General features: G+C 46.4%; 1 protein-coding gene and 1 non-coding gene across 3 annotated transcripts; both read right to left on the bottom strand.

The window, feature by feature from the left end:
- Positions 1 to 1,385: 1,385 nt before the first annotated feature.
- On the bottom strand, positions 1,386 to 23,442 carry RC3H2 (ring finger and CCCH-type domains 2). 2 transcript variants are annotated; one of them, XM_032233736.1, is made up of 10 exons: positions 23,336 to 23,442; positions 15,611 to 15,907; positions 14,026 to 14,143; positions 13,038 to 13,271; positions 9,827 to 10,002; positions 8,123 to 8,323; positions 5,759 to 5,891; positions 4,541 to 4,658; positions 2,891 to 3,003; positions 1,386 to 1,474 (listed from the first exon to the last, which is right to left on the bottom strand). In XM_032233736.1, the coding sequence occupies exons 2-10, from the start codon at positions 15,839 to 15,841 to the stop codon at positions 1,464 to 1,466; spliced, it is 1,335 nt and encodes a 444-aa protein (XP_032089627.1). In that variant the 5' UTR covers positions 15,842 to 15,907; positions 23,336 to 23,442; the 3' UTR covers positions 1,386 to 1,463. The 2 variants fall into 2 exon arrangements, with proteins under 2 accessions (XP_032089627.1, XP_032089628.1); XM_032233737.1 differs by having other exon boundaries at positions 14,032 to 14,143.
- Positions 7,988 to 8,102, bottom strand: LOC116519729. The gene has a single exon (XR_004256679.1). It is a non-coding gene; the product is annotated as a small nucleolar RNA SNORD90 (small nucleolar RNA).
- Positions 23,443 to 24,110: the final 668 nt, after the last annotated feature.

Here is a 24,110-nt window from a genome sequence, read left to right as displayed (position 1 = left end):
ACAATAGAAAAGGCATAATAGAATAATAGAAAGTGTGTCAGGCCAAAGGTTCAATAGGAATATGGCTGCAGGCCTGACAGGCAGCCCCTCCTCATAAGAAAGGCGGTGCCAATGAGAGGAATTCACCTTAGCTTCACAAAAAGGGGTTTTGTCGGGACAAGGAGTCTGCTTCATGTTTTGGTGAAGCCCAGGTCAGAACACACAAAAGTGTTTGTGTGCGAGCACCATTTGTGTGAGCGGAGGATGCGTGCATGTGCCACTGGCACAGGTGGAGCTGTGCATGCGTGCGTGTGCCTGCCACTCCCACGCCCCTCCTCCACATGGCCGGGGCCGAGCTGCCAACTCAGCGAAGTTGGGGATTGCTATTTTAAACACCTTTCATGAGTGGGATGCTTACCGTTTGCGGGTAAGGCTGGAGTCTCGTAGGAGAGGTGAGCCGAGGATCCTGAAGTACGGAAGGCTCTCCGAGTGAGCTGGGTAGATGGGCAGGCGGGCGGTGAAAGGGCTGGGTTTGGGGGTGAGGGGGCTTATCTCGCTGCCCCACAAGGGCAGGGGAGGGAGGGAGAGGAGGGGGAGGAGGAATGGGGCCTGCTGAGGTAGCTGCGGTCTGGTTCACAGGCGTTTTCGGAGAGCAGCCAGTTTGACTGTAAAAAATTGGAGAGATTAAATTAGGGCTGTTGCCATCTGCATGCAAATGGGGCAGCGCTAAAATATTCATGACTGGGAGAGACATGGGAACAAGGAGAGCCAAGGAATAGGCGCAGCAATTAAGTCAGCCAGTGAGAGCTTAAACAGATCTGAGTCTGTGCAGAGAATTGAAACAGAAACTTAAGCAGATCTGCTGCTCTGAGAAGTAAACTAATAGTCTGCCTGGGCTTGTCTGCTGAAATGAAGCTAACTGCTTATGTTTGCCTGTAACTCTCCTGCCCTGTGTTTACTTGGAAGAATCACCTGTTAGTATTGTACATTTATTCATCTATTCTTATGTATATAGAAGAAGTTAATGAGTCCTGCTGCATCAGTTATCTGTGGGTGCTTCTGGATTTGAATGTATGCCACAAACAGGCAGGATGATCTTATCTAAGCAGAAGGAACCCAGAGAAGGAGGCAGCCTTCCCTTTTCCATCGGGGAGTGGGGGAGCCCCAGACCCCTACTGTTCAGGCAGATGACTCGTTGGGAGACAAAGCAGGATTTTGGCCGTTCCCCACGGGCCTTATCCTGCCTTTCTTCATGTTGCTCCAGGAGTCCGTAACAAAGGGCTGTTGATACAACGGGAGATCAGCTGGGGCCGCCGTCTCCGGTCTGGGACTCCTGTTGGTGCTGGACACTGCCTTTCCCGCCAGGTCCGTGTTCCTAGGATGGATGATGACATTCCCAGCAGTGGGGGGCATGGCGCTGTGATGCTGGCTTTCCCAAGCAGAGGGAAAGGTCTGGCTGGTGCGGCACCGATTTTCTTGTTTTCTTAGCCGATACCTGCAGCGGACAGAGAGGAGAGCAGAGATCGATTGAATATACTCCCCCCAAAAACCCTGTCTAGGACTCCAGATGTAAAGATTGCCGCCTGGTCATGGTAATGATGATTTAAAACTGACCAGCCAATGTAGGCTATAACTTAAGATGATGAATGAGGATGAGTCAGCAGAGGCATTGCCGCTTTAAGAAGCTGGGTTATTGCCACTTTAAGAAGCTGTCTATATAAAGGAGGTCATGAGCGTGCATCTCTCTCTCTCTTTGTGTATTTTTCTCCTTGTGTGCGGTATCCATTGCTAAGTTCTCTGTGCAGAGTTAAGATTACTACTTGTCAGGTATTTGCTACCATGTATATTTCTGTATAAGTTCTATATAAACCACTGTGTGTTTGCTCCTGGGTTGTCTCCTAATAGTAGTCACGCTGCAAACCTCTGATAGCTCCCTTAAGCTACCTTGGTAATCTCCAAACCTGGCGACTTTTTCTGGACTTCAACTCCCAGAATTCCTCAGCTAGGAATTCTGGGAGTTGAAGTCCACAAGTCTTAAAAGTGGCCAAGTCTGAAGACCCCTGAGATAGGCAAACTGCTCAGCAACAGAGTTTGGACGAATTGGACAAGCAACCCTTTCTTCATTCAAAAACCAGAAAGTTGTCGTCCCCTGTTCCCCCCCCCCCCAGTGACCTGAACAGCCCAGGCACCCCTCTAATCGCCCCAAAACCTGCAGTTCTCATCATGTTTTTTTCAGGAATGACTATATCCAGACCCCTACTCTAAAGTAGGTGGGGGTGCTATGATTTCAGAAAGATTCCCTTAGTAGGTATTCTGCAGCCAGGGTGTTTTTAAGTTTAACGTTAAGCAAGTAATTTAGTGCTTGGCCTTATTTTCGGGGAGGGCCTATTATTTTTGAGGTGCAGAAAGACCTTTAATCTCGGCCTGCAGCCCGCGGCCCAGCTGATCCAGAGAGGGCCGGAAGTTCTGTCTCTGCTTCTGGCGCTCTCTTGTCACCCCTCCCATTGCTGGGCCTGCAGTGGCCGCCACTAAGAGAAGGAGCGCGGTAGCAAGGGTTGCGGGACCGGCTTCCGCAAGGCCGATCCGCATGTATGGCAGGTGCATGAGGGGTGAATGGGGCATGTCTCCCTCCTTTGCGCCCCCCAGGAAATGTTGTGCATGCGGTTAAATATTTTAGGGGAGGGTTTATTTTGGGGGGGAGGGCTTATTTCAACGCATGTGCCTCAAAAGCACGGTTGGGCTTATTATCCGGGGAGGGCTTATTTTCAGGGAAACGGGAGATTTGCTCTATTGTTTTGGAACCCGGCTGCTGAATTGGGTGTGAGTTTACCTGGATCAAGGCTGCTAAGCTGACATTAGGCCCCAGACAGATGGGGGTGGGGTTTTGTTCCCCCCACAAAAAAAGACTTACTTCTCCAGCTCCTCCTGTGAGTGAGCGAAAGTGCAGTTGTTTCCGCGTGGACACCCGCCCTGCTGCCTGAGGTCACGGCACAAACTGGTTTTATACTTGCTGTTCGGCTGCGGCTTTCGAGAGAAGAGAGGAGAGAGACATGAACGGGCGCTGCCAACATCTTGCGCCTGGCTATCTCTGCTAAGGGCCAACCACACAGCATGCCACCATGCGGGACCCCTGGCGTTAACAGCATGTGGAACATGGGAAATGGGGTGTATCTGTTCTGACCTAGGCTTCCCCAAATCATGAAAAAGACTCCGGGTCCCGAAAAAAAACCCTTTTTATTTGGCTAATGTGAATTCCTAGCATTCGTGTCCAGCAAAGTCTTGGGAGACAGTTTTTCAAGGGTGAATTTACAACTACAGGCCTTTTATCAGTCTTGAAGAGCTGCCAGGCTGATATCTTCCAAACGCCACTCGGTAGCAGACAATACTTGGCAAGGAGTCAGGAACAGATCTTCACTCTCATTAAATGAACTAATTGTCTCCTGCAAACTCCCCTCCCCTTTCGCTCTTCTTTATTTCCTCTGGGAGGGGCCATTTATCGTCCACCTGTGGCCTTACTCCCAAGTTGACCCCTGTTCTTTAGCTGCTCCCTTCGTCTAGCAACTCTCTGGGAAACAGGCTCCAGCTGTTCTTCTGCCTCACTGATGTCTGACTCTGAAGGCAGCTGATAACTGGCATACGGCCCTGGCCCCCTCTCTGCCTCCAACACAAAGCCCCTCATCAGAGCCGTCCCCAGACTCCAGGACTGGCCCATGCTCCTCCCCAACCCTCCTCACTGTCTCAGTCTGCCATCAGCTCTTCTGCCGGGCCACAATATCTGCAGTCCCTTTGGCAGTCTTTCGTAATCTTTCCAATCTTTCATAATCTTTCTCTTTGCTTTTTACTGTTCACAACTTCCTGCGTAAACAGCCCAGAGTCATTTGGAGTTGTACAGTCACTAAGCCGAACAAAAAATACACACTCAAGGAACAAGCAGCTAATGGCTTTAGAGCAGGGGTGAAATGTAGGAGGTTCTCACAGGTCCTGGAGAACCAGTAGCGGAAATTTTGAGTAGTTCAGCGAACTGGTAGCAGAAATTTTGAGTAGTTCGGAGAACTGGCAAATGCCACCTCTGGCTGGCCCCAGAGTAGGGTGGGAATGGGGATTTTACAGTATCCTTTCCCTGCTATGCCCACCAAGCCACGCCCACAGCACCGGTAGTATAAAAAATTGAATTTCACCACGGCTTAAAGCAGGCTTCTCCAACCTGATTGGTTCCAGCTGTGTAAACGTCACTTCCCAGAATTCCCCATCCACGATGGCCATTGCAGAGAATTCTGGGAAATGACCTCTAGGTTAGGAAAATAATGACTTAAAGCATTGGACCGAGGAGGAAAAATCCAGACTTATTTCTCTCCAAGCTGGTGGTTTTATGACTTTCAGCACCCACAACTGTCAACTAGCAAAAGATGAGAGTTCAACCAGGCATTAAAAAAAAATTAAATCAGAGAGAATCCTGCCTGTGATTTTAATTTAATCTAGCTTTAACCTCACTTGCTGTTTATAGGTTTGGGTGAGCATCAAAGTGTCATTGTTACGACAAACCAAATCGCAACGGTCCTACCTGTGGAATCTCGGGGCCCTTTCTGCTGTGGTTCTGGATGAAATCCACAAGGCCACGCACAACTGTCTTAACGGCCACGGTGGCATTTTCCAGCTGCTCCCAGGTTGGAGGGCTGCATCTGGGAGGGTGCGAAAGGGAAGAATGAAAACCAACGTTCAGTGGCTACCAGGAACACGCCAAGATTGTGTTGTTTTCCATTTTACAGGTGTCAAGAGTGGTTCACTCTTTCACCTAGTTACTTCTTTGCTGGCGGTTGGACAACAATCGGGAGGGTTAGGATTAGTTGGAATGTTGGGGGTGTTAGATAGCTACCATATTTTTCGGGCTATAAGATGCTGGACTATAAAACACACCTAGCTTTTGGGGAGAAATACAAGGGGGGAAAAAATCTGCCTCTGCCTCCCAGCATCCATCCAGTATTCATCGGGCCGAGGTGGGTCAAATGAGGAGCCAGATTGTTGGGGGCCAAGGAGCTGACTCTGAAAACCGCTTAGAGAGGGCTGTAAAAGCACTGTGAACTGGTGTAAGTCTAAGTGCTATTGCTATTCCTTCCTTCCTTCCTTCCCTTCGTTCCTTCCCTTCGTTCCTTCTCTCCCTCCTTCTCTCCCTCCCTGAGCTGTTGTGGTTCAGTGATTAGAATCCAGTATTGCAGGCTAATTCTGCTCACTGCCAGCAGTTCGATTCTGACCAGCTCAAGGTTGACTCAGCCTCCTATCCTTCCAAGGTGGGTCAAATGAGGACCCAGATTGTTGGGGGGCAAGAGGCTGACTGAGAGGGCTGTAAAAACACTGTGAAGTGGTATATAAGTCTAAGTGCTATTACTATAGTCCCTCCCTCCCTTCCTTCCTTCCTCCCTCCCTCCCTTCCTTCCCATAGCTTTGCCCACTGCCAGCAGTTCAATCCTGACTGGCTCAAGGTTGACTCAGCCTTCCGTCCTTCCGAGGTGGGTCAAATGAGGACTCAGATTGTTGGGGACAAGAGGCCGACTCTGAAAACCACTTAGAGAGGGCTGTAAAAGCACTTCAAAGCGGCATATAAGTCTAAGGGCTATTGCTATATCATTTTTTGCAACCAACAAAGACCAGAAAAAGCATCATGTGAAAAGGATCAAACCATTGTTGCCTTTAGGGGAAGGAGGAAAGAAAGGAGACGGAACAGAACAGGAGTGTGTGTGTTTGTGTGTGGGGGGGGGGTTCTGCCTTCTCTCCACTGACATACCTGGGTTGGGATCTATGTTAGCCAAGAATTCCAAATGGGGACGCAGCCGATTCAGGTTGGCGGGGTCCCCCGTTCGCTGCAGGACGATGGTTAATTCCTGCACACTTTTCGCAAAGGACTCCGGAGACTGGAGCTGGGTGAAAAGAAACACAGGTCCATGCTTTGCACCCAAACCTTTTGCCCAACAGATTGAACGTTGACTCAAGTCTCAGAGCTTTCCCCCAAGGCAGGTGGGGGCGATAGCGCAAAGCCATGCATCAACGCGGGGCCGGGAATTTCCAGAGGGGGTGGGGTGTTCCTGGTATTTGGAAGGAACAAGCATTATTTCTTAATGCATGCACCCATGTCACAGCTTACCCTACAGATTTTGGAGTGAGGGGGGGGGCATTTAAAAATATCACCTGGGCGCTGAGCATGGCCCTTGTGTGAAAGGAAGTAAAAGCAGCTGCACTTCCACCCGAGTATCAGAGGTGGTTTTTTTTAGGAGGGAACTGGACTTTCTTGTTTTTTTCTTTTGAAGATGTTTTGCTTCTCATCCAAGAAGCTTCTTCAGCTCTGACTGGATGATGGGGAATGGAAGGATTTATATTCCTTGCAGACAGTTGGTCCTTTGTATCCTTTTAGAGAAGGGGTTCCCAAACTTTTCTATACCCCTAGAATGCTTCCGACATAGTCTCGCACCCCTTACGAAAGTAAATAACTATATGCATAGCGTTATGCATACACAGTATAATTTTAAAACTTCTAAACCCAAGTTTTCACATGGTGGAATCTCTTCTCTCACTCCGGTTGGGAACCCCTGTTTCAGAGGCTCACTGAAGCCACTTGAAAGCCAATCCAGCTCTGGAGTATATGATGGGGAGCGGAAAGATTTACACTCCTTGCAGACAGCTGGTCCTTTGCATCCTTTTAGAGAGTCGTTGAGGCCACTTGGAGGCTTCTCTGTGTCCTCAGGGTCACCTGAGTGGTGCAAATGGTTCCTGGATTCTGCAATTTTTCCCTCTGGAAATCCATTCCTCCTCCCACCCCATTCCAAGGGTCTCCATCCCAAATTGTACAGCTAAAGGTCTGTAGAGATTCTCGCCCATCCAGGTCGTGGTTGTCCCAAAGGTGCCTTTTTTTTAGGAGGCAACTGGACTTTCTTGCTTTTTACTTGAAGATGTTTTGCTTCTCATCCAAGAAGCTTCTTCAGCTCTGACAGGATGGTGGGGAATGGAAGGATTTATATGCCTTGCAGAAGTTGACTCAGCCTTCCATCCTTCTGAGGTGGGTAAAACGAGGACCCAGATTGTTGGGGGCAAGAGGCCGACTCTGTAAACCGCTTAGACAGGGCTGTGTAAAGCCCTATGAAGGGGTATATGTCTAACTGCTATTGCTTGCAGACAGCTGGTCCTTTGCATCCATTTAGAGGTTCGTTGAAGCACTTGGAGGTTTATCGGTGTCTTCAGGTCACCTGAGTGGTGCAAATGGTTCCTGTAGTCTATGATTTTTCCCTCTGGAAATCTATTCCTCCTCCCACACCTTTACAAGCACCACTCAGGTGACCCTGAGGACAAAGATAAACCTCCAAGTGGCCTCAACGACCTTCTAAAAGGATGCAAAGGACCAGCTGTCTGCAAGGAGCATCAATCCTTCCATTCCCCACCATCATCCAGTCAGAGCTGAAGAAGCTTCTTGGATGAGAAGCAATATGTCTTCAGAGAAAAACCAAGGAAATCCAGTTGCCTCCTGAAAAAAGCACCTTTGGGACAACCCTGACTTTGGATGACTGAGAATCTCTACAGACTTTTAGCTATACAATTTGGGATGGAGACCCTTGGAATGGGGTGGGAGGGGGAATGGATTTCCAGAGTGGAAAAACTGCAGACTACAGGAACCATTTGCACCACTCAGGTGACTCAGAGGACATAGAGAAACCTCCAAGTGGCCTCAACAGTCCTCTAAAAGGATGCAAAGGACCAGCTGTCTGTAAGGAGTGTAAATCCTTCCGCTCTCCACCATCATCCAAGTCAGAGCTGAAGAAGCTCCTTGGATGAGAAGCGAAAGGCCTTCAAAGGACAACCAGAAACTCCAGTTGCCTCTTGAAAAAAGCACCTTTGGGACAACCAGGACCTTGGATGACAGAGAATCTCTACAGACTTCCATCCAAGTTTCTGGACTTTAAAAAGGTTTTGTTTCTTGGAAGGAAGTACATCATGGAGGATGCAGCAAAACTGTTTCCTCCCCTCCACCCCGAGTCGCATCCTCAGTCCGCATAAACGGAAGATCAGCGTTCGGGAACCGCAGCTCCCAGCTCAGAATCTGCCCTATGCAGCTTCATCATCGGATGCATCGAAGCTCACTTCTTCGGACGCCAGGGCTGACCTTATCGATGATGGACTGCATGTGGGATTTATGGACCAGGTCGCCGTAGAGGAGGGAGGACCACTGCTCGGGAGAGATCCGGAGACCGGCCTCCAAGGCGATGTGGACGATCTGCGCGTCGTGCTCCCTCCTCAAGGCCTCATAGCTGCGGAATTCCTCCTTCAGCTGCATCAGGGAGGAGTCCTCGTCTCTCTTGGTGACCTGCATACGGAAACACAACCCCCGCTCAATCGATCCTTTATAGCTTTATCGATTAGCCTACAGGCCGTATCAAAGGCACAAGCGTTATGGCCTAGGCTTCCTGAGGAAGCATAAACCATAATCTTAGTCCCCCAACACCCTCTGTTTATTTAGACGGCTGTGGATTATGGTCATTCCCAGCCCGTAATGATTCACAAACAGTCTGTGAAGAGTCCGCCAGATGTCTGCTCGAGTTGCCACTGTCTTTCAGGGGAATGTTGATAAAGACCCACCTTTATCTCCCTTGAAACGCTGCCAGGGACCTAACTGCCCATTAGATTTGCAAGGCCAAAGGCAGCACAGAGTCAAACAGAGCTTCTCAGAGCTTGAACCGACTAGACAAACTAATTGCTTCCTGCACAAAGGCTAACGTCCATTTGCTCCTCTTTTATGTCTTATGGGAGGGGCCAATCATCTCCAAGTCTTACTCCCAAGTCGCCCCTTTTATCTTAATTGTTCTTGCCTTCTGGCAGCTCTGCGCATGCGCACACTGTGAACAGGCTCCCACTGTTCTTCTGCCTCGCTGATGTCAGGCTCTGGAGGCAGCACATAACTACCAGATGGCCTTGACCCCCTCTCTGCCTCTGATGCAGAGCCCTCGTCCGAGCCTTCCCCAGACTCCAGGACTGGCCCAGGTTCCTCCCCAACCTCCTCACTGTCTGACTCTGCTGCCAGCTCCGCAGGCCACTGGCGGGCCACAACAACAAGGTACGAACACATATTACCAATCAAAACCTATACAAACCATTTAAAAGAAGAGTAGGATAAAATACAATAGTTATAGGATAAGGTACAACGTAATTTAATACATTATGTTAAATAGAATAAAATGACCTAAAATTATATTTCGGAGTCACCCTTACAATCTAGCCCAATCAGTCCCACGTATGCAGATCTCTACTGAAGCGTTTTGTTTTAAGTCCTGTGCTGTGTTTAATGTTATTTTCCACTTCTGGACGCGCAGAAAGTAAGTGGTTTTGATATGGGGATCCCAAGGGGTCCTTTGTTTGGTGTATGGACCAATGTACCCCTCTCTCACCCCCTTCTACAAGCAACAATCCAATAGGACCATGATGGCAAGCCTATGGCATGCCTGCCAGAGTTGACCCACAGAGCTCTGTTTGTGGGCACTGGCGCCATCGCCAGCTGGTCTTTACAGATGCTGGAGCGCTGGAAAATGGCCTGAAAACGGCTGGAAGAACAGAAAAAAAATAGGCTGTTTGGGGACCGTTTTTTGGCCGAAAACAGCTTGAAAAATAACCTGAAAAAGCCCAAAAACCAGCCCAAAACGGCATCCATGCACCCGCCGGCTGGTCTTCAGGTTTACAGGGCTCCACCGCGCACACAAATACGTCTTCCGGCTTGGGCACTCGGTGCTGAAAAGGTTCGCCATCGCTGAAATAGGATGTGAGCCAGGTGGTCTTATCTGTTTCGTAAATTGGATAAGGTACCCAAAAGTCGTACCTTGAAGCAGGAGGCCCGATACAGCAGCTGCACCACGTGGCCGATGCTGGTTTTCGACGCCTGGGGGAACCTGGGCTCCAGGCGCTGGACCACAAACAGCACCAGGACTTTGCGGGAGAGGGCCGAGCCGTCCTCCAGGGCCAACAGGACCAGTTTCAAGGCTTCCTCCTGCATAGCTGGGGAGGGACCAAAGGATGGCGTTACGGTGGGGGAAGCCGAACCAGAAGAAAGGGGGCGGGTCTCCTTTCTCTTCCTTGCCAGGAATATCGATCTTGTCAATCTTAGACTCACTTACAGTATTTAGTGCATTGGAAGGGGTACCGTCAGCGTTCCAAACATCATCCAGAATTAAATCAGAGTCCAAGGCAACATATTGCTCTAAGATCCAATTTATTAAGAGAGACATGTTGGCACATCTGTGGGAACCCCGAATCTGAAAGCTTCCTGGGTTTTCCACCCAGTTGAAAATTCATGATCTTGCCCCCACACCCACAAGTCCATCCCATGGTCCAATCTTCCACTGCCACACTGGCATTTCCACCCATCTACTTCCGGTCAGGTGCAGAGACAAAGGATGACCTTGGGCTTCTGGAAAGGAATGTTTTATTTTGACAACACCACATTCTGCTATTCTATTCCTTACTATTCCCCCTCCCAATTACCCCACTAATGAAAACAGCATAGTAAAATGAGAGAGTGTGTGGCAGGCCAAAGATCCTGAAAGGAATATGACTGCAGGCCTGACACTCGGTGTGTGTATATGTCTTTAAAACTTTGTACAATTTGCCGACACCAGAGATGACCCAAAACATCTTTGATCCAACTTTTCATATTCTATCCATATTCTATCCACTAGAACAAGTTTTGATAAAATAAAACAAATGCCCAATTTTTAAAGACAGGAAGCAAATATTCCCATGGATTTTTTTCCTTGTTCCCCACTGAAGCCAAGTAATATTGGATTCTGTTTGTGGTTATTTTAATATCCCTTGTTCAATTACAGACGGGATAATGGTTTGCAAGGATTTCAGATTAGAATATGCTAAATAAGGAGACCTGAGTACCGTATATTTCAGTGTATAAGACACACTTTCTCTCCCGCAAAAGAGGGTGAAAATTTGGGTGAGTCTTATACACCGAATGTAGCCAAAAACGCAAGGCACGGAAGAGGCGATAGTCTGTGGCAATCCCTGCAGCCTGGAACAGCTGATTGGGGGTATTCCGGGAGGCCTGACATACACTTTGTCCGAAGCTACTTGGGTGAAAAGCTGGAACCAAAAAGTGGATAAGTTGGTGCAACAATTCCATGATAAGTTTCCCAATAGGCCAAAGGGTCCCCACCCGGGGGAAGGGGGAGAGATGGTTAATTCTGTTATGTTAACCCCTATATTATTCTCTTCCAGGAAACGTTTCTTCTGAGGAGAGGCCGCCTGTCAGGCCTGCAGCCACTTCCTTTTGGAATCTTTGGCCTGCCACACTAATATTCTATTCTGCTATGCTGTCTCCTTAGTGGGGAATTGGGAAGGGGAATAGTAAGGAATAGAATGTGATGTCAAAATAAAATTCCTTTCTAGAATCCAAGGTCATCCTTTATGTTTGAACCTCTGCATTTGACTGGAACTGGATGGGTGGAAGCTGCCAGCATGGCAGTGGGAGATTGGACTATGGGATGGACTTGTGGGTGTGGGGGGCAAGATCTTGAACTTTCAACTGGGTGGGGAAAACTAGGAAGCTCAGATTTGGGTTTCCCACAGATGTGCCAACATGCCTCTCGTAATAAATTGGCACTTTGAGCAATACTTTGCCTTGGACTCTGATTTACGTTTGGATGTTATTTGGAGCTCTGACACAGGATAGAGCTGGAAGGGGCCTTAGAGGTCTTCTAGTCCAACCCCTATTGAAGCAGGAGACCCAACAGCAGTGGTGAAATTCAAATTTTTTTACTACCGGTTCTGTGGGCGTGCCTTGGTGGGTGTGGCAGGGGAAGGGTACTGCAAAATCCCCATTCCCTCACCACTCTGGGGCCAGCCACAGGTGGCATTTGCCGGTTCTCCGAACTACTCAAAATTTCCGCTACCGGTTCTCTAGAACCTGCTGGATTTCACCCCTGCCCTATACTATTTCAACCATTTGTCCTGCTTCAACAGGGACTAGGAGACTTCCAAGGTCCCTTCCAGCTCTATTCTGATTGATATTTTGAAGTTTCAATCTCTTCTTAAAAACCTCCAGGGATGGAGCACCCGCAGCTTCTGGCGGCAAGATTAGTTTCACTGGTTAATTGTCCTCACTGTCAGGAAATTCCTCCTCAGTTCTAAGTTGCTTCTCTCCTTGATTACTTTCCATTCATTGCTTCTTGTCCTGCCTTCAGGTGCTTTGGAGAATAGCTTGATTCCCTCTTCTTTGGGGCAGCCCCTGAGATATTGGAAGACTACTATCATATCTCCCCTAGTCCTCCTTTTCATTAAACTAGACATACCCAGTTCCTGCAATCATATGTTTTAGCCTCCAGTCCCCTAATCCTTTTTGTTTCTCTTCTCTGCCCTCTTTCTTGATTCTCCACATTTTATTTTTACATTGTGGCAACCAAAACGTAATGCAATATTCAAGAGTGGCCTTACCATACTTTTGTCGTGATCCCTGATGGGTGGTGTGCTCTCAGCCAAGGTCTCTTTGGAGGCATTAGGACAGTGGTTCCCACCCATTTTTCTCTCCTTGCTCATTTTTCATCCATTGTTCCTTGTCTGGCCTTTGGGTTCCTTGGAAAACACCGTGACCCCCTCCTCTTTGGGGCAGCCCTTCAAACACTGGATGACTGCTATCATGTCCACCCCTAATCCTTCTTTTCTCTAGACTGCCCATACCCAATCCCTGCAAATGTTCTTCACGTTTTAACCTCCAGTCCTCTAATCATCTGAACTGCTCTTTTCTGCACTTTTTCTAAAGTCTGAACACCTTTTGTTTGGAACATGGTGACCAAAACTGGATGCAGTATTCTAGGGGTGGCCTTACTAAAGCTTTACAAAGCGGTACTAACACTTCATGTGATTTTGATTCTATGCTTCTGTTTATGCAGCCAAAGGATCGTGATTAGGTTTTTTTGGGTAACACCTCTCACCCCGCCCTCTTTTCTACAGCTGTTACAATGCCTTCATTTTAAAGCTGAAAAACGGGCGAAGGGGCTGTGCTCTCCCCCTCCCCCCTGGCCACTCACCCGGCCCGAGGAACTGGCACCCCCTGGCCCGGACAGCGGCCCAGAGATTGGCCGAGAGTTGCTGAGGGTTCTGGTGTGCCAAGATCAGCTCGGTGACGGTCCTTTCCCCGAGGGAGCGAGCTGCCCGCATGGCCCGGATCCGGCCTTCTTCTTCCACCAGCTGGCAGTTCACCAGCGTCACCAGCTTCCGTTGCATCGGCCGGCTCAGCGTGCTCTGATTTAAGCTAGCCACACCTGTGAAGAACAACAGAAGAGTTACGTAACTTTTACCATTCGGTGGCAGAAGGTGAGGAGGTTGGGGTGAAACCTGGGCCAGTCCTGGAGTCTGGGGAAGGCTCGGGTGAGAGCTCTGTGTCGGAGGCAGAGGGGGCCAGAGCCGTCTGACAGTTATCAGCTGCCTTCAGAGATCAGTGGGGCAGAAGAACAGCAGGAGCCTGTTCCCAGTGTGTGTATGTGCAGAACTGCCAGGATTTGGGAACAGCTAAGGAACAAGGGTCAACCTGGGAGTAAAGCCACAGGTGGACAGTGAATGTCCCCTTCCATAGGGAATAAAAGAGGAGCAACTGGGGAGTGGAGTTTGCAGGAGGCAATGAGTTCAATTCATTCGGGTGAAGATCTGTTCCTGACTTCTTGCCAAGGAATTGCTGCTACAGTGTGGCATTTGGAAGATATCGGCCTGGCAGCTCTCCAAGCCTGATAAGGTCTGTAGTTGTGAAATCTCTTGAAAGACTGTTGGCCGGGACTTGGCTGGAAAGGAATTCCCTTCAACCTAAATAAAAGGGGTTTTATCGGGACGAGGAGTCGGCTTCGTGCTTTTGGGAAGCCTAGGTCAGAACAGATACCCTGCTTCTCCTTCAGAAACTGTCCTCAAAATACACTTTATGAGCAGGTAGCTCTCATGTTTGGGTCCCAGATCCAAGCACCCACTCACTGGTCGGGAGACCTTGCTCTGGCCCAGAGGAAGCCAGACTCAGGCGCAGCAGCGTACCCTTACTTCCGCTCAGTGGCTTTAAATAAAGAGCCAGATCTTCCACGCATTTCTTTGCCACCTCGTAGTGCTTGTCTTCTCCAAGGTTACTCAGCTTGAGAGCCTGGCGATCGGGCACCTAGAGCAAGGAGAAGCACTTGTGAGCGGGCCTTTCATTAAAAAAAAGAGGGTAGGAGGGGAAATGCGATTTGGGAAAGGATGTAAATATTAATGTTAGATGACAAGGTAGCCCTCAACTTACAAGGGTTTATTTCAAATTTATGCCATTGAAAAAAAGTGAATTACGACCATCTTTCATACTTACGACCAGCAGTGGTATTCATCCCAGCCCGCAGGCCGGATGAGTCACGCGCTGGCCACGCCCAAGTGGCAGTTGGAACAGAGTTCTTTTCAGATGGGGAGGGGGAGTAGAACGTGTAACACCTTTAGCATCAAAGCGTGTTAATAAAAATTATATAAGAAATACTAATGCTCTGATGGTGTTTTCAAAAAATCCTTTCTAAGCGAGCACCTAGAAGCCAAGAGGAACATACGTGCCAAATTTCAAGTTTGTAGGCTTTACGGTTCTGGAGATTTTGTGATGATGCATGAGTAGCATTTTGCTTTTGATAGATAGATAGATAGATAGATAGATAGATAGATAGATAGATAGATAGAGAGGGAGGGAGGGAGGGATAGAGATAGATAGATAAATAGGGAGGGAGGAAGGGATAGATAGGGATAGATAGATAGATAGATAGATAGGGAGGGAGGGAGAGATAGAGAGATAGAGAAGGAGGGAGGGAAGGAGGGAGGGAGAGATAGAGAGATAGATAGATAGATAGATAGATAGGGAGGGATAGAGATCGATAGGGAGGGAGGGATAGATAGATAGATAGGGAGGGAGAGATAGAGATAGATAAGATAGGGAAGGAGGGAGGGATAGAGATAGATAGATAGATAGATAGATAGATAGATAGATAGATAGACAGACAGACAGACAGACAGACAGGGAAGGAAGGAGAGATAGAGAGATAGGGAGGGATATAGATAGATAGGGAGGGAGGGAGGGAGGGATAGATAGGGAGATAGATAGATAGATAGATAGATAGAGAGGGATAGTGATACGTAGATAGGGAGAGATAGAGATAAATAGATAGACAGACATACAGGGAAGGAGGGAGGGAGGGATATAGATAGGGAGGGAGGGAGGGAGGGATAGATAGGGAGGGAGATAGATAGATAGATAGATAGATAGGGAGGGATAGAGATAGATAGATAGGGAGATATAGAGATAAATAGATAGATAGGGAAGGAGGGAGTGAGGGATAGATAGATAGGGAGGGAAGGAGGGATAGGGAGAGAGGGAGAGATAGATAGATAGGGAGGGAGAGATAGAGATAAATAGATAGTGAAGGAGGGAGATATAGAGATAGAGATAGATAGATAGATAGATAGATAGATAGATAGATAGATAGATGCAGGATAAAAATCTAAAAAAGCAAATAAATCGTCCTTCTCCTGTTTGATTGCCCGTTGCAACTTCATTTTTCAGCTTCTGTACCAAGTCAACTTGTGTTTGTGTGTGTGTTGTCTCTTCCTTTACCTGGGCTCCCACTAACTGGAGCAGCGCAAAGTTGACAGGCAGCACATCGATGTCGGTGTGGATGGCGGTCTGGTCGAAAGGGCAGGCCTTGCGGTGCAGCTTACTCAGGCAGCTTTGGCAGACGGTGTGGGAGCAGCCGAGGCTGATGGGCTTGTGTATGTTCTCGTCGAACTCATTGTAACAGATGGGGCAGGACAGGAACTCCGTCCACTGGGCGGCCTGCACGGGCATTGTGGAAGGCAGGGCCCTCGTTTCAGCCGCTAGCACTCCATGTTGGCACCGTCCAGGGGTCGGGAGCTGGGAAGGAAACAAAAACAGGTCAGAAAAAATTGGACAAGAAATGTATTTCGCATTACGTGTCTTAGCAGCAGCGAGGATGATCTTCGCACAATATTGGAAAGATGAAGAAACACTGCAGGATGAAGAGAATTAAGAAGATATTAGACTGTGTAGAAATGGATAGACTGATATTGAAAATCAGACAGAAAGAAGAATATCATCAAACATGGAACTTCTTTTACTTGTGGTTGGAGAAAAGGGGTGGAGAGTAAGAATGAATAGAGTAGACTAGAATAACAGAGTTGGAAGGGACCTTGGAGGTCTTCTAGTCCAACCTTCTCTGCTTAAGCAGGAAACCCTACACCACTTCAGACAAATGGTTATCCAACATCTTAAAAACTTCCAGCGTTGGAACATTCACAACTTCTGGAGGCAACTTGTTCCACTGATTAATTGTTCCAACTATCCTGGAAATTCCTCCTTAGTTCTAAGTTGCTTCTCTCCTTGATCAGTTTCCACCCATTGCTTCTTGTCCTGCCCTCAGGTGCTTTGGAGAATAGCTTGATCCCGTTCTTTGGGGCAGCCCCTGAGATACTGGAACACTGCTATCATCCCTTGCCTAGTCCTTCTTTTCTGTATTGTCAAGCAAATTAAATACCTGGACAACACAATGTTTATCAAGCACCAAGATACGTAATTAATAACAAATTAATAACATATATTTTTTTTTTTAAAAAATGGTTATGCACCGGCCTCCTTTGGACTCAATTAGGGTCGTAAGTCAAGGACTTATTGGATTCGGGATTCATTTCACCAAGCTACTTTGCCCATTGTTTACTTCTTCTCTTTCAGGCATTCCGATAAATTCCACTTATGTTTTTAATGGCTTTTATAGGAGGCGTTATAAAACCATCCCAAGCATCTGGCATCAGAGGAAATACTGCTTCAGAGCTGAAGATTGGTTTCTGGCAGCTACTGCTAAGAGTGGTGCAGAGAGTCCTCTACTGACAGGGGAATTTGCTCTGCAAGAGATTGCGACCACAATTATTAGCCACAGTTAAAAGAACACCCATGCCCAGAGGCAGCATTTCATCATCTTTAAGCAAATAATAAGTGCTAGGAACAATAGAGAATTCATAATGCTTTAACTTAACTGGGCCTTAAGGCAAAGGTTCCCCTCGCACCTATGTGCTAGTCGTTCTTGACTCTAGGGGGTGATGCTCATCTCCGTTTCAAAGCCAAAGATGCAACACTGTCCGTGGTCGTGTGGCCGGTGTGACTAAATGCCGAAGGCGCACGGAACGGTTACCTTTCCGCCAAAGGTGGTTCCTATTTTCCTACTTGCACTTTTTACATGGTTTCGAACTGCTAGGTTGATAGAAGCTGGGACAAGTCACGGGAGCTCACTCCGTTACGCGGTGCTGGGGATTCGAACCGCCGAACCTTTCCGATGGACACGGTCAGCCCCTTAGCCACTGAGCCACCGTATTAAGCGTAAGTGGGACCTTATTTTCAAAAGTGGCACTAATCTGGTGCCCCAAAGGTGCTTCTTTCTGGTGCCATTCTCTGCTTGGGGGAGTTAATGCTGCCTGTCCTTCACCTAGAGACCCCACACACCTACATTCACAGTCTGTTTCTGTTGCTCCCCTCCGGAAGGAGGTTTCAAACTATTCCTAGCAGGACTCCCAGATTCTGTGAAAGCTTTGTTCCCCAGGCCATCCGCATGGTAAACTCACAAGATTTGTTTCTCTCACCATGTACATGTATGCATCCATATTGCTTCTCTGTGTTGTATAATATATGTGGGTATATGCATAATTTAGTATTTATTTAATTTGTCATGTTTATGTAGCATATATGGGAGGTGGTGACCCTCTGAGAGCTGCATGCAACACAATTTTATTTTAACGTATGCTGATCAGTGTACATTCAAAGTGACAATAAAGTTATTTTTAAATGTTCAGTTGACTAAGTTTCATGTTCAATGAATAAAAGAGATAATATTTGTGATTCATTTTTGAATGTTCATTTGGCTGAGTTTCATGTTTAATGAATAAAGTACATAATAATAATAATAATAATCTTGTGGGACTTCAGAATCCAGACTGACAGGCAATTGGCCCACAATACAATGCAATTGGCTAACGATAGTTGAAAAGAAAAAAGTATGGTTCATTGACATTGCAATACCTGGAGATGGACGAATTGAAAATAAAGAGCAAGAAAAAAATCACAAAGTACCGGGACTTGCAAATTGAAGTTGAGCGACTGTGGAAAAAGAAATCATGTGTTGTCCCAATTGTAATTGGAGCCCTTGGAGCAATACCTGACGGGCTATCTCGCTATTTGGAAATTCTAAATTTATCAGACTTGAACATTCTGATTCTACAAAAACCACCCTACTTAGAACAGCTTATATTTACCGACGTTACCTTAACAGTTCCTAGGTCCTTGGTTAGGACTCAAGCTGTTGAGCTACCAACCAGCCCCAAAGGCTGTGAATCTCACCAAAGATTAACATAATAATAATAATAATAATAATAATAATAATGATAACTCCGCCGTTGCCGGTCCCAAGCCCGGATGAGAAAGGAGGAAGGTTGGGGTCAGGTTGGCATCTGGTCCCGTAAAAAACCCCCGCCAACCCATACAATATGGTGAAAAAAACAAATAAGAATTTCATACCGCATCGGTCGTCGCGCGGGTTAACAAGGGCCGCGGCGGATGTTGGGGTCCCTGGACATCCGTCGACAAGTGGGCTACAAGTGGACCAGCCATCAAAACGACAAAAATATAGTGCAGATGAAAACCGTGCCATAATGGCCTGTTACTACAACTCAGAGCCAGAAAAAAGAGGCTATTTAAAGCGAATGTATGAATTATGGAAACAACAATATCCAGATTCAAATGTTAGTGAACAACGACTAGCAGATCAAAGGCGATTTATTATACGGAATAAAGTGTTTAGTGAAGTTGAACATGAGGAAATTCAGGCAAATTGCAAAACCCAAAAAACAATATCACAAGCGGAAATAACTGATATTCAAGACACAACTAAAGACAGTATAGTAGAACTCCCAGAAGAAGCTCTCGGGGAGGAAATAACATCACCACCACTAGAACCAGTTATCACTGAACCAACTGATGAACTAACTCAAAAACAAAAAGAATTGAAGGATAAGATCATGGAACATTTTCTGCTTAATGAGGAAAGGCAACGTTTACCATCACTAAAAACCGTGCCTAAGAAAATTTTGGCCCCTATCATGAAAATGGTTAATGCAGTGTTTTCAACAATTGAACCGGGATCCATCTTGGAAACAAACCAGTTAATGTATAGCGCAGCTGTAATAGTCACTAATGAACTAGGCATTAAAATTAAAGTACCTAGTCACACAACAGAAAAAGCATCAAAGCCAAAGTGGAAAATCCGTTTAGAACAAAAAATCAAAAAATTAAGAGCAGATGCTAGTAACTTAAAGAACATGCATGAGCAACGGCTTAAAAACAACAAAATCATAGATCGGCTAATCAGAAGATATAGATTGGATACAAGAAACATCAATGAAGCTGTAGAGATTGTAAAACAGCAGATAACAGCAACAGCTAGAAAAATTGAAAGATATGAGACACGAATCATCCAATATAAACAAAATCAGCAATTTCGATCAGACCAACGGCGTTTTTATCAAAGTCTTAATGTGAATGGTGACACCAAAAGTGAAAAACCAGAAAAACAGGCCACAGTTGAATTCTGGAAAGAATTGTGGGAAAATGCAAAGGACTACAACAAGGAAGCAAAGTGGATACATGACTTTGAGAAAAGCATTGGCAACAAACAAATGCAAGTATTAGAAATAACAACTGAGATGGTCAAAAATCGAGTAAAAAAGGTAAAGAATTGGACATCACCTGGAAAGGACCAATTACATGGTTTCTGGCTCAAATATCTGACCAGTTTACATGCAATATTGGCCAAGCAACTGAATGAAATTTTACAAAAGGGCCAAATTGATGAATGGTTGACAACTGGAAAAACATACTTGATTCAGAAAGATCCAACTAAAGGAACAACACCTGAAAACTACAGACCAATAACATGCTTACCAACAACCTTCAAATTACTCACAGGCATTATTGCAGATAACATGATGGATTATTTGGAAACAAACAACATCTTGCCAGTAGAGCAAAAAGGCAACAAAAGAAGGAGCAGGGGCACAAAAGATCAGCTTCTAATTGATAAAATGATATTAGAAAATTGTAAGAACAGAAAAACGAACTTGAATATGGTCTGGATTGATTACAAAAAGGCATTTGACTCACTGCCACATAGTTGGATCATAAAATGCTTAGAAACAACTGGCATTAGCAAAAATATTACATCCTTTACTGAAAAGGCGATGAAACAATGGAGAACTGAGTTGGCAGTAGGGAATGAGATCTACGGAATGGTTAATATCAAGCGAGGAATTTTCCAGGGTGATTCACTTTCACCTCTTCTCTTCATCATCGCAATGATCCCACTATCAGTAATTTTAAAAAAAATGAAATTAGGCTACCAAACAGCCAAAGAAGCTGAAAAAATTTCGCATTTACTATATATGGATGATTTGAAACTCTATGGAAAGTCAGAAATAGAAATCCAATCATTGACAAACACAGTTCGAGTATTCAGCACTGATATTTCAATGCAGTTTGGCATGGAAAAATGCGCCACTGTATCCATAAAAAGGGGCAAAATCACTGCATGTGAGGGAATTGAAATGCCCAATGGCCAATTAATTAAATGCAAAGAAAATGAAGCCTACAAATACTTAGGCATTCTGCAGTTGGATAACATCAAACATGGAGAAGTAAAAACTACTGTCAGGCGAGAGTACACCAACAGAGTTAGGAAAATTTTGAAATCTAAATTGAATGGCGGAAATACAATCAAGGCCATAAATACCTGGGCAATACCAGTTATAAGATACACAGCTGGTATAGTTAACTGGACACAAGCTGATTTGGACCTTTTGGACCGAAAAACCAGGAAACTAATGACAATGCACTACAGTTTACATCCACGTGGTGATACTGATAGACTGTATCTGCCCCGAAAATCAGGTGGCAGAGGATTATTACAAGTGAAGCAAACAGTTGAAGAAGAAAAACATGCACTGGCTGATTATTTAAAAGAAAGTCAAGAACATTTATTAATCGAAGTAAAGAACAAAAATCTACTGAAGGCCCAACAGACGAAACAAGAATATAGAAAAGAAGTGATAAAATCAAGAATGGAGAGTTGGCAGAACAAAGCACTGCATGGCCAATTTCTGGAAAAAATAAAAGATAAAGTGGACAGTGAACAAACTTGGTTATGGTTAACAACAGGTACATTAAAGAAAGAAACAGAGTCACTAATCCTGTCTGCGCAAGAACAAGCTATCCGCACAAATGCCATTAAGGCCAAAATCGAAAAATCCTCTGATGATGCCAAATGCAGACTTTGCAAAGAAGCTGATGAAACTGTTGATCACATCCTCAGCTGCTGTAAAAAAATTGCGCAGACTGATTATAAATTGCGGCACAATTCAGTAGCACAAATGATCCACTGGAATCTGTGCAAAAATTATAATATTAAAACAGCAACAAACTGGTGGGAACATCAGCCTGAAAAAGTCACCGAAAATCAGATGGTCAAGATCTTGTGGGATTTCCGTATACAAACAGACAAAATACTGGCGCATAATACACCAGACATCACACTGGTTGAGAAAAATAAGGTCACAATCATAGACATCGCAATACCAGGTGATAGCAGGGTCGCCGAGAAGGAACATGAAAAAAATCGCAAAATACCAGGACTTAAAAATTGAAATTCAACGACTATGGCACAAACCAGCAGTGGTAATTCCAGTGGTAATTGGCACATTGGGTGCTATTCCAAAAGCACTGGAATTACATTTAAAACAGTTAAAAATTGACAAAATCACCATCAGTCAAATACAAAAAGCCGCACTGCTTGGATCTGCACGCATATTACGAAAATACGTTACAACGTCCTAGGCCCCTGGGTGGGGCCCGACTAGTAACCAATGCCAAATCCGGTGAAACAACTGGCCGCTGTGATACAATTGTTTATAATAATGATGATGATGATGATGATATACCATGTCCAAGAATTGTATAAGATACATCAACAAATTGCAGTTTTGTGCAATAACACCAGCGGAACTGCAAAAAACTGCGCTACTCGGAACATCTTATATTTTAAGAAGGTACCTGGTTGATCCCTAGGATGCTGGCAGCAACCTGTATCAACCATCAGTACCAGTCAATGGTATTTGTGACACATCTTTAAATGTTCAGTTGACTGAATTTCATGTTTAACGAATAAAAGAAATAATAATAATAGGGGGAGGTTGAGGAGGAGGAGGAGGAGAAGAAAAAGGAGGAGGAGGAGGAGAGAGAGAGGAGGAGGAGAAGGAAAAGGAGGAAGAGGGAGAGGGGGTGGAGAAGGAGAAGAAGAGAAGGAGGAGGAGGAGGAGGAGGAGGAGGAGGAGAACATTATACACCTTAAGAAGGTACTTGGTTGATACCTAGGTCACTGGCAGCAAACCGTATCAACCATCAGCCCCAGTTAATAGTATTTGTGACACATCTTTAAATGTTCAGTGGACTGAGTTTTATGTTAAATGAATAAAAGAGATAATAATAACAACAACATTGTATATTTTAAGAAGGTACTTGGTTGATACCTAGGATGCTGGCAGCAGTTTCATGTTTAATAACTAATAGTAATAATAATAATAATAGGAGGAGATCATCCATCTTAAGAAGAAACTTGGTTGAGACCTAGGACGCTGACAGCAACCATCTCAAACATCAGTACCAGTCAAAGGTATTTGTGATAAGTGTGTGTGTGTGTGTGTGCCCCTATTGCATGCACCCCCTTCCTCCCCCAACCTCCAAGGCTTCCCCCCCCCCCACCTGCTTGCAAGCCAGGGTGGCCTCAATTGCATCCCATCACCCCCAGGTCTGGACCAGGAGGGACCCCAAATATGGGCTGCCTTTCTGCACACCCACCCACCCCACCACGCCCCCCATCACGCCCCCCCCGTCCAGGAACAGCCAGGAGTGGGCTAAAAGCCCCCCTGGGGAGGGGGAGGGTGGAGACAAAAGGCTCCCCTTCAACCCCCCCCCCCGCCAAATCATGCAACACTTTTCCAGAGGGGGGGTCGTTGGGAGGAGGGTCCCCTCCCTGGTCCTCCTGACTCCCCCTCCGCCCGCCCGTGCTATCCCCTCCCTCCCTGAAAAGAAGACCTCCCATGACGCCCCTCCCCCACTCAGAGGAAAGTGGGGGGGTCTTTCCTCGGGGGTGGGGGTCTCCTTTTGGGCGCCTCCTCCCCTCCCCCATCGGAACTAACAGTCCCCCTCCTCCTTGCGGCCCCTTCCTCTTACTTGCGGGAGGGCCCGGCCTCTCCTCACAGCCCCCGAGGGGCGAACCGCAGAGCGGCCCGTCGGCGGCGGCGACGGCGTCGCCTCCTCATCGCGGTGACAGCCGGGAGGCCCGCCCACCCCCCAAGCCGCGCCCCCCTCCTCTCGCGAGACTTCCCGCTCCTCTCTGTCGCGCGCACTCGCTCGCTCGCGGGCCTCTCCACCGAGAGGACGCGCTCTTCCGCGGATTCCCCTCCAGCCCCCGCCCCGCAGAGGGCGTGGCTCTGATTTGCATAGCCGCCGCCCCTCCGGCGCTCCTCACCCCCTCCGAGCCTTGCATGAAGGATGCAGGAGATATTTAACCAAATAACTATTTATTTGATTATTTATATGATTGTTTGATTTTATTATTATATTTTTTTACTATTTTATTTTATTTTTTACTTTATTTTATTTTAATTTTATTAATTGATTATTTAATTATTTGATTATTTAAGAAATAAGGAACAACTTTTTGTCAGTGAGAGCAATCAACCCATGGAACAGAAGTTGCCTTCAGAAGTTGTGGGAGCTTCATTCCTGGAAACTTTCAAGAAGAGACTGGACTGCCATCTGTCAGTCATGATGTCAAGTCTTCTGGTTGGGCAGGGGGGGTGGACTAGATGACCTACAAGGTCCCTTCCAACTCTTGTATTCTATATTCAATGGAACAGAAGTTGCCTTCAGAAGTTGTGGGAGATCCATCAATGGAGGCTTTCAAGAAGAGAGTGGACTGCCCTCTGTCAGAAATGGCGTAGGG

Source organism: Thamnophis elegans, chromosome 16 (genome assembly GCF_009769535.1).
Source record: "Thamnophis elegans isolate rThaEle1 chromosome 16, rThaEle1.pri, whole genome shotgun sequence".
Lineage (NCBI taxonomy): Eukaryota > Metazoa > Chordata > Lepidosauria > Squamata > Colubridae > Thamnophis > Thamnophis elegans.
This window is presented reverse-complemented; position numbering and strand designations above follow the sequence as displayed.

Bases quoted from the DNA above. Each gene is read 5' to 3' on its own strand.
- RC3H2 (XM_032233736.1), bottom strand. From the start codon at position 15,841: ATGCCCGTGCAGGCCGCCCAGTGGACGGAGTTCCTGTCCTGCCCCATC. The intron at 10,003-13,037 runs GTGAGTGGCCAG...GTCCCTCCCCAG, and splicing joins GTGCCAGTTCCTCGGGCCGG to CTATGCAGGAGGAAGCCTTG. The intron at 8,324-9,826 runs GTACGACTTTTG...TTCCGTATGCAG, and splicing joins ATCGGGCCTCCTGCTTCAAG to GTCACCAAGAGAGACGAGGA.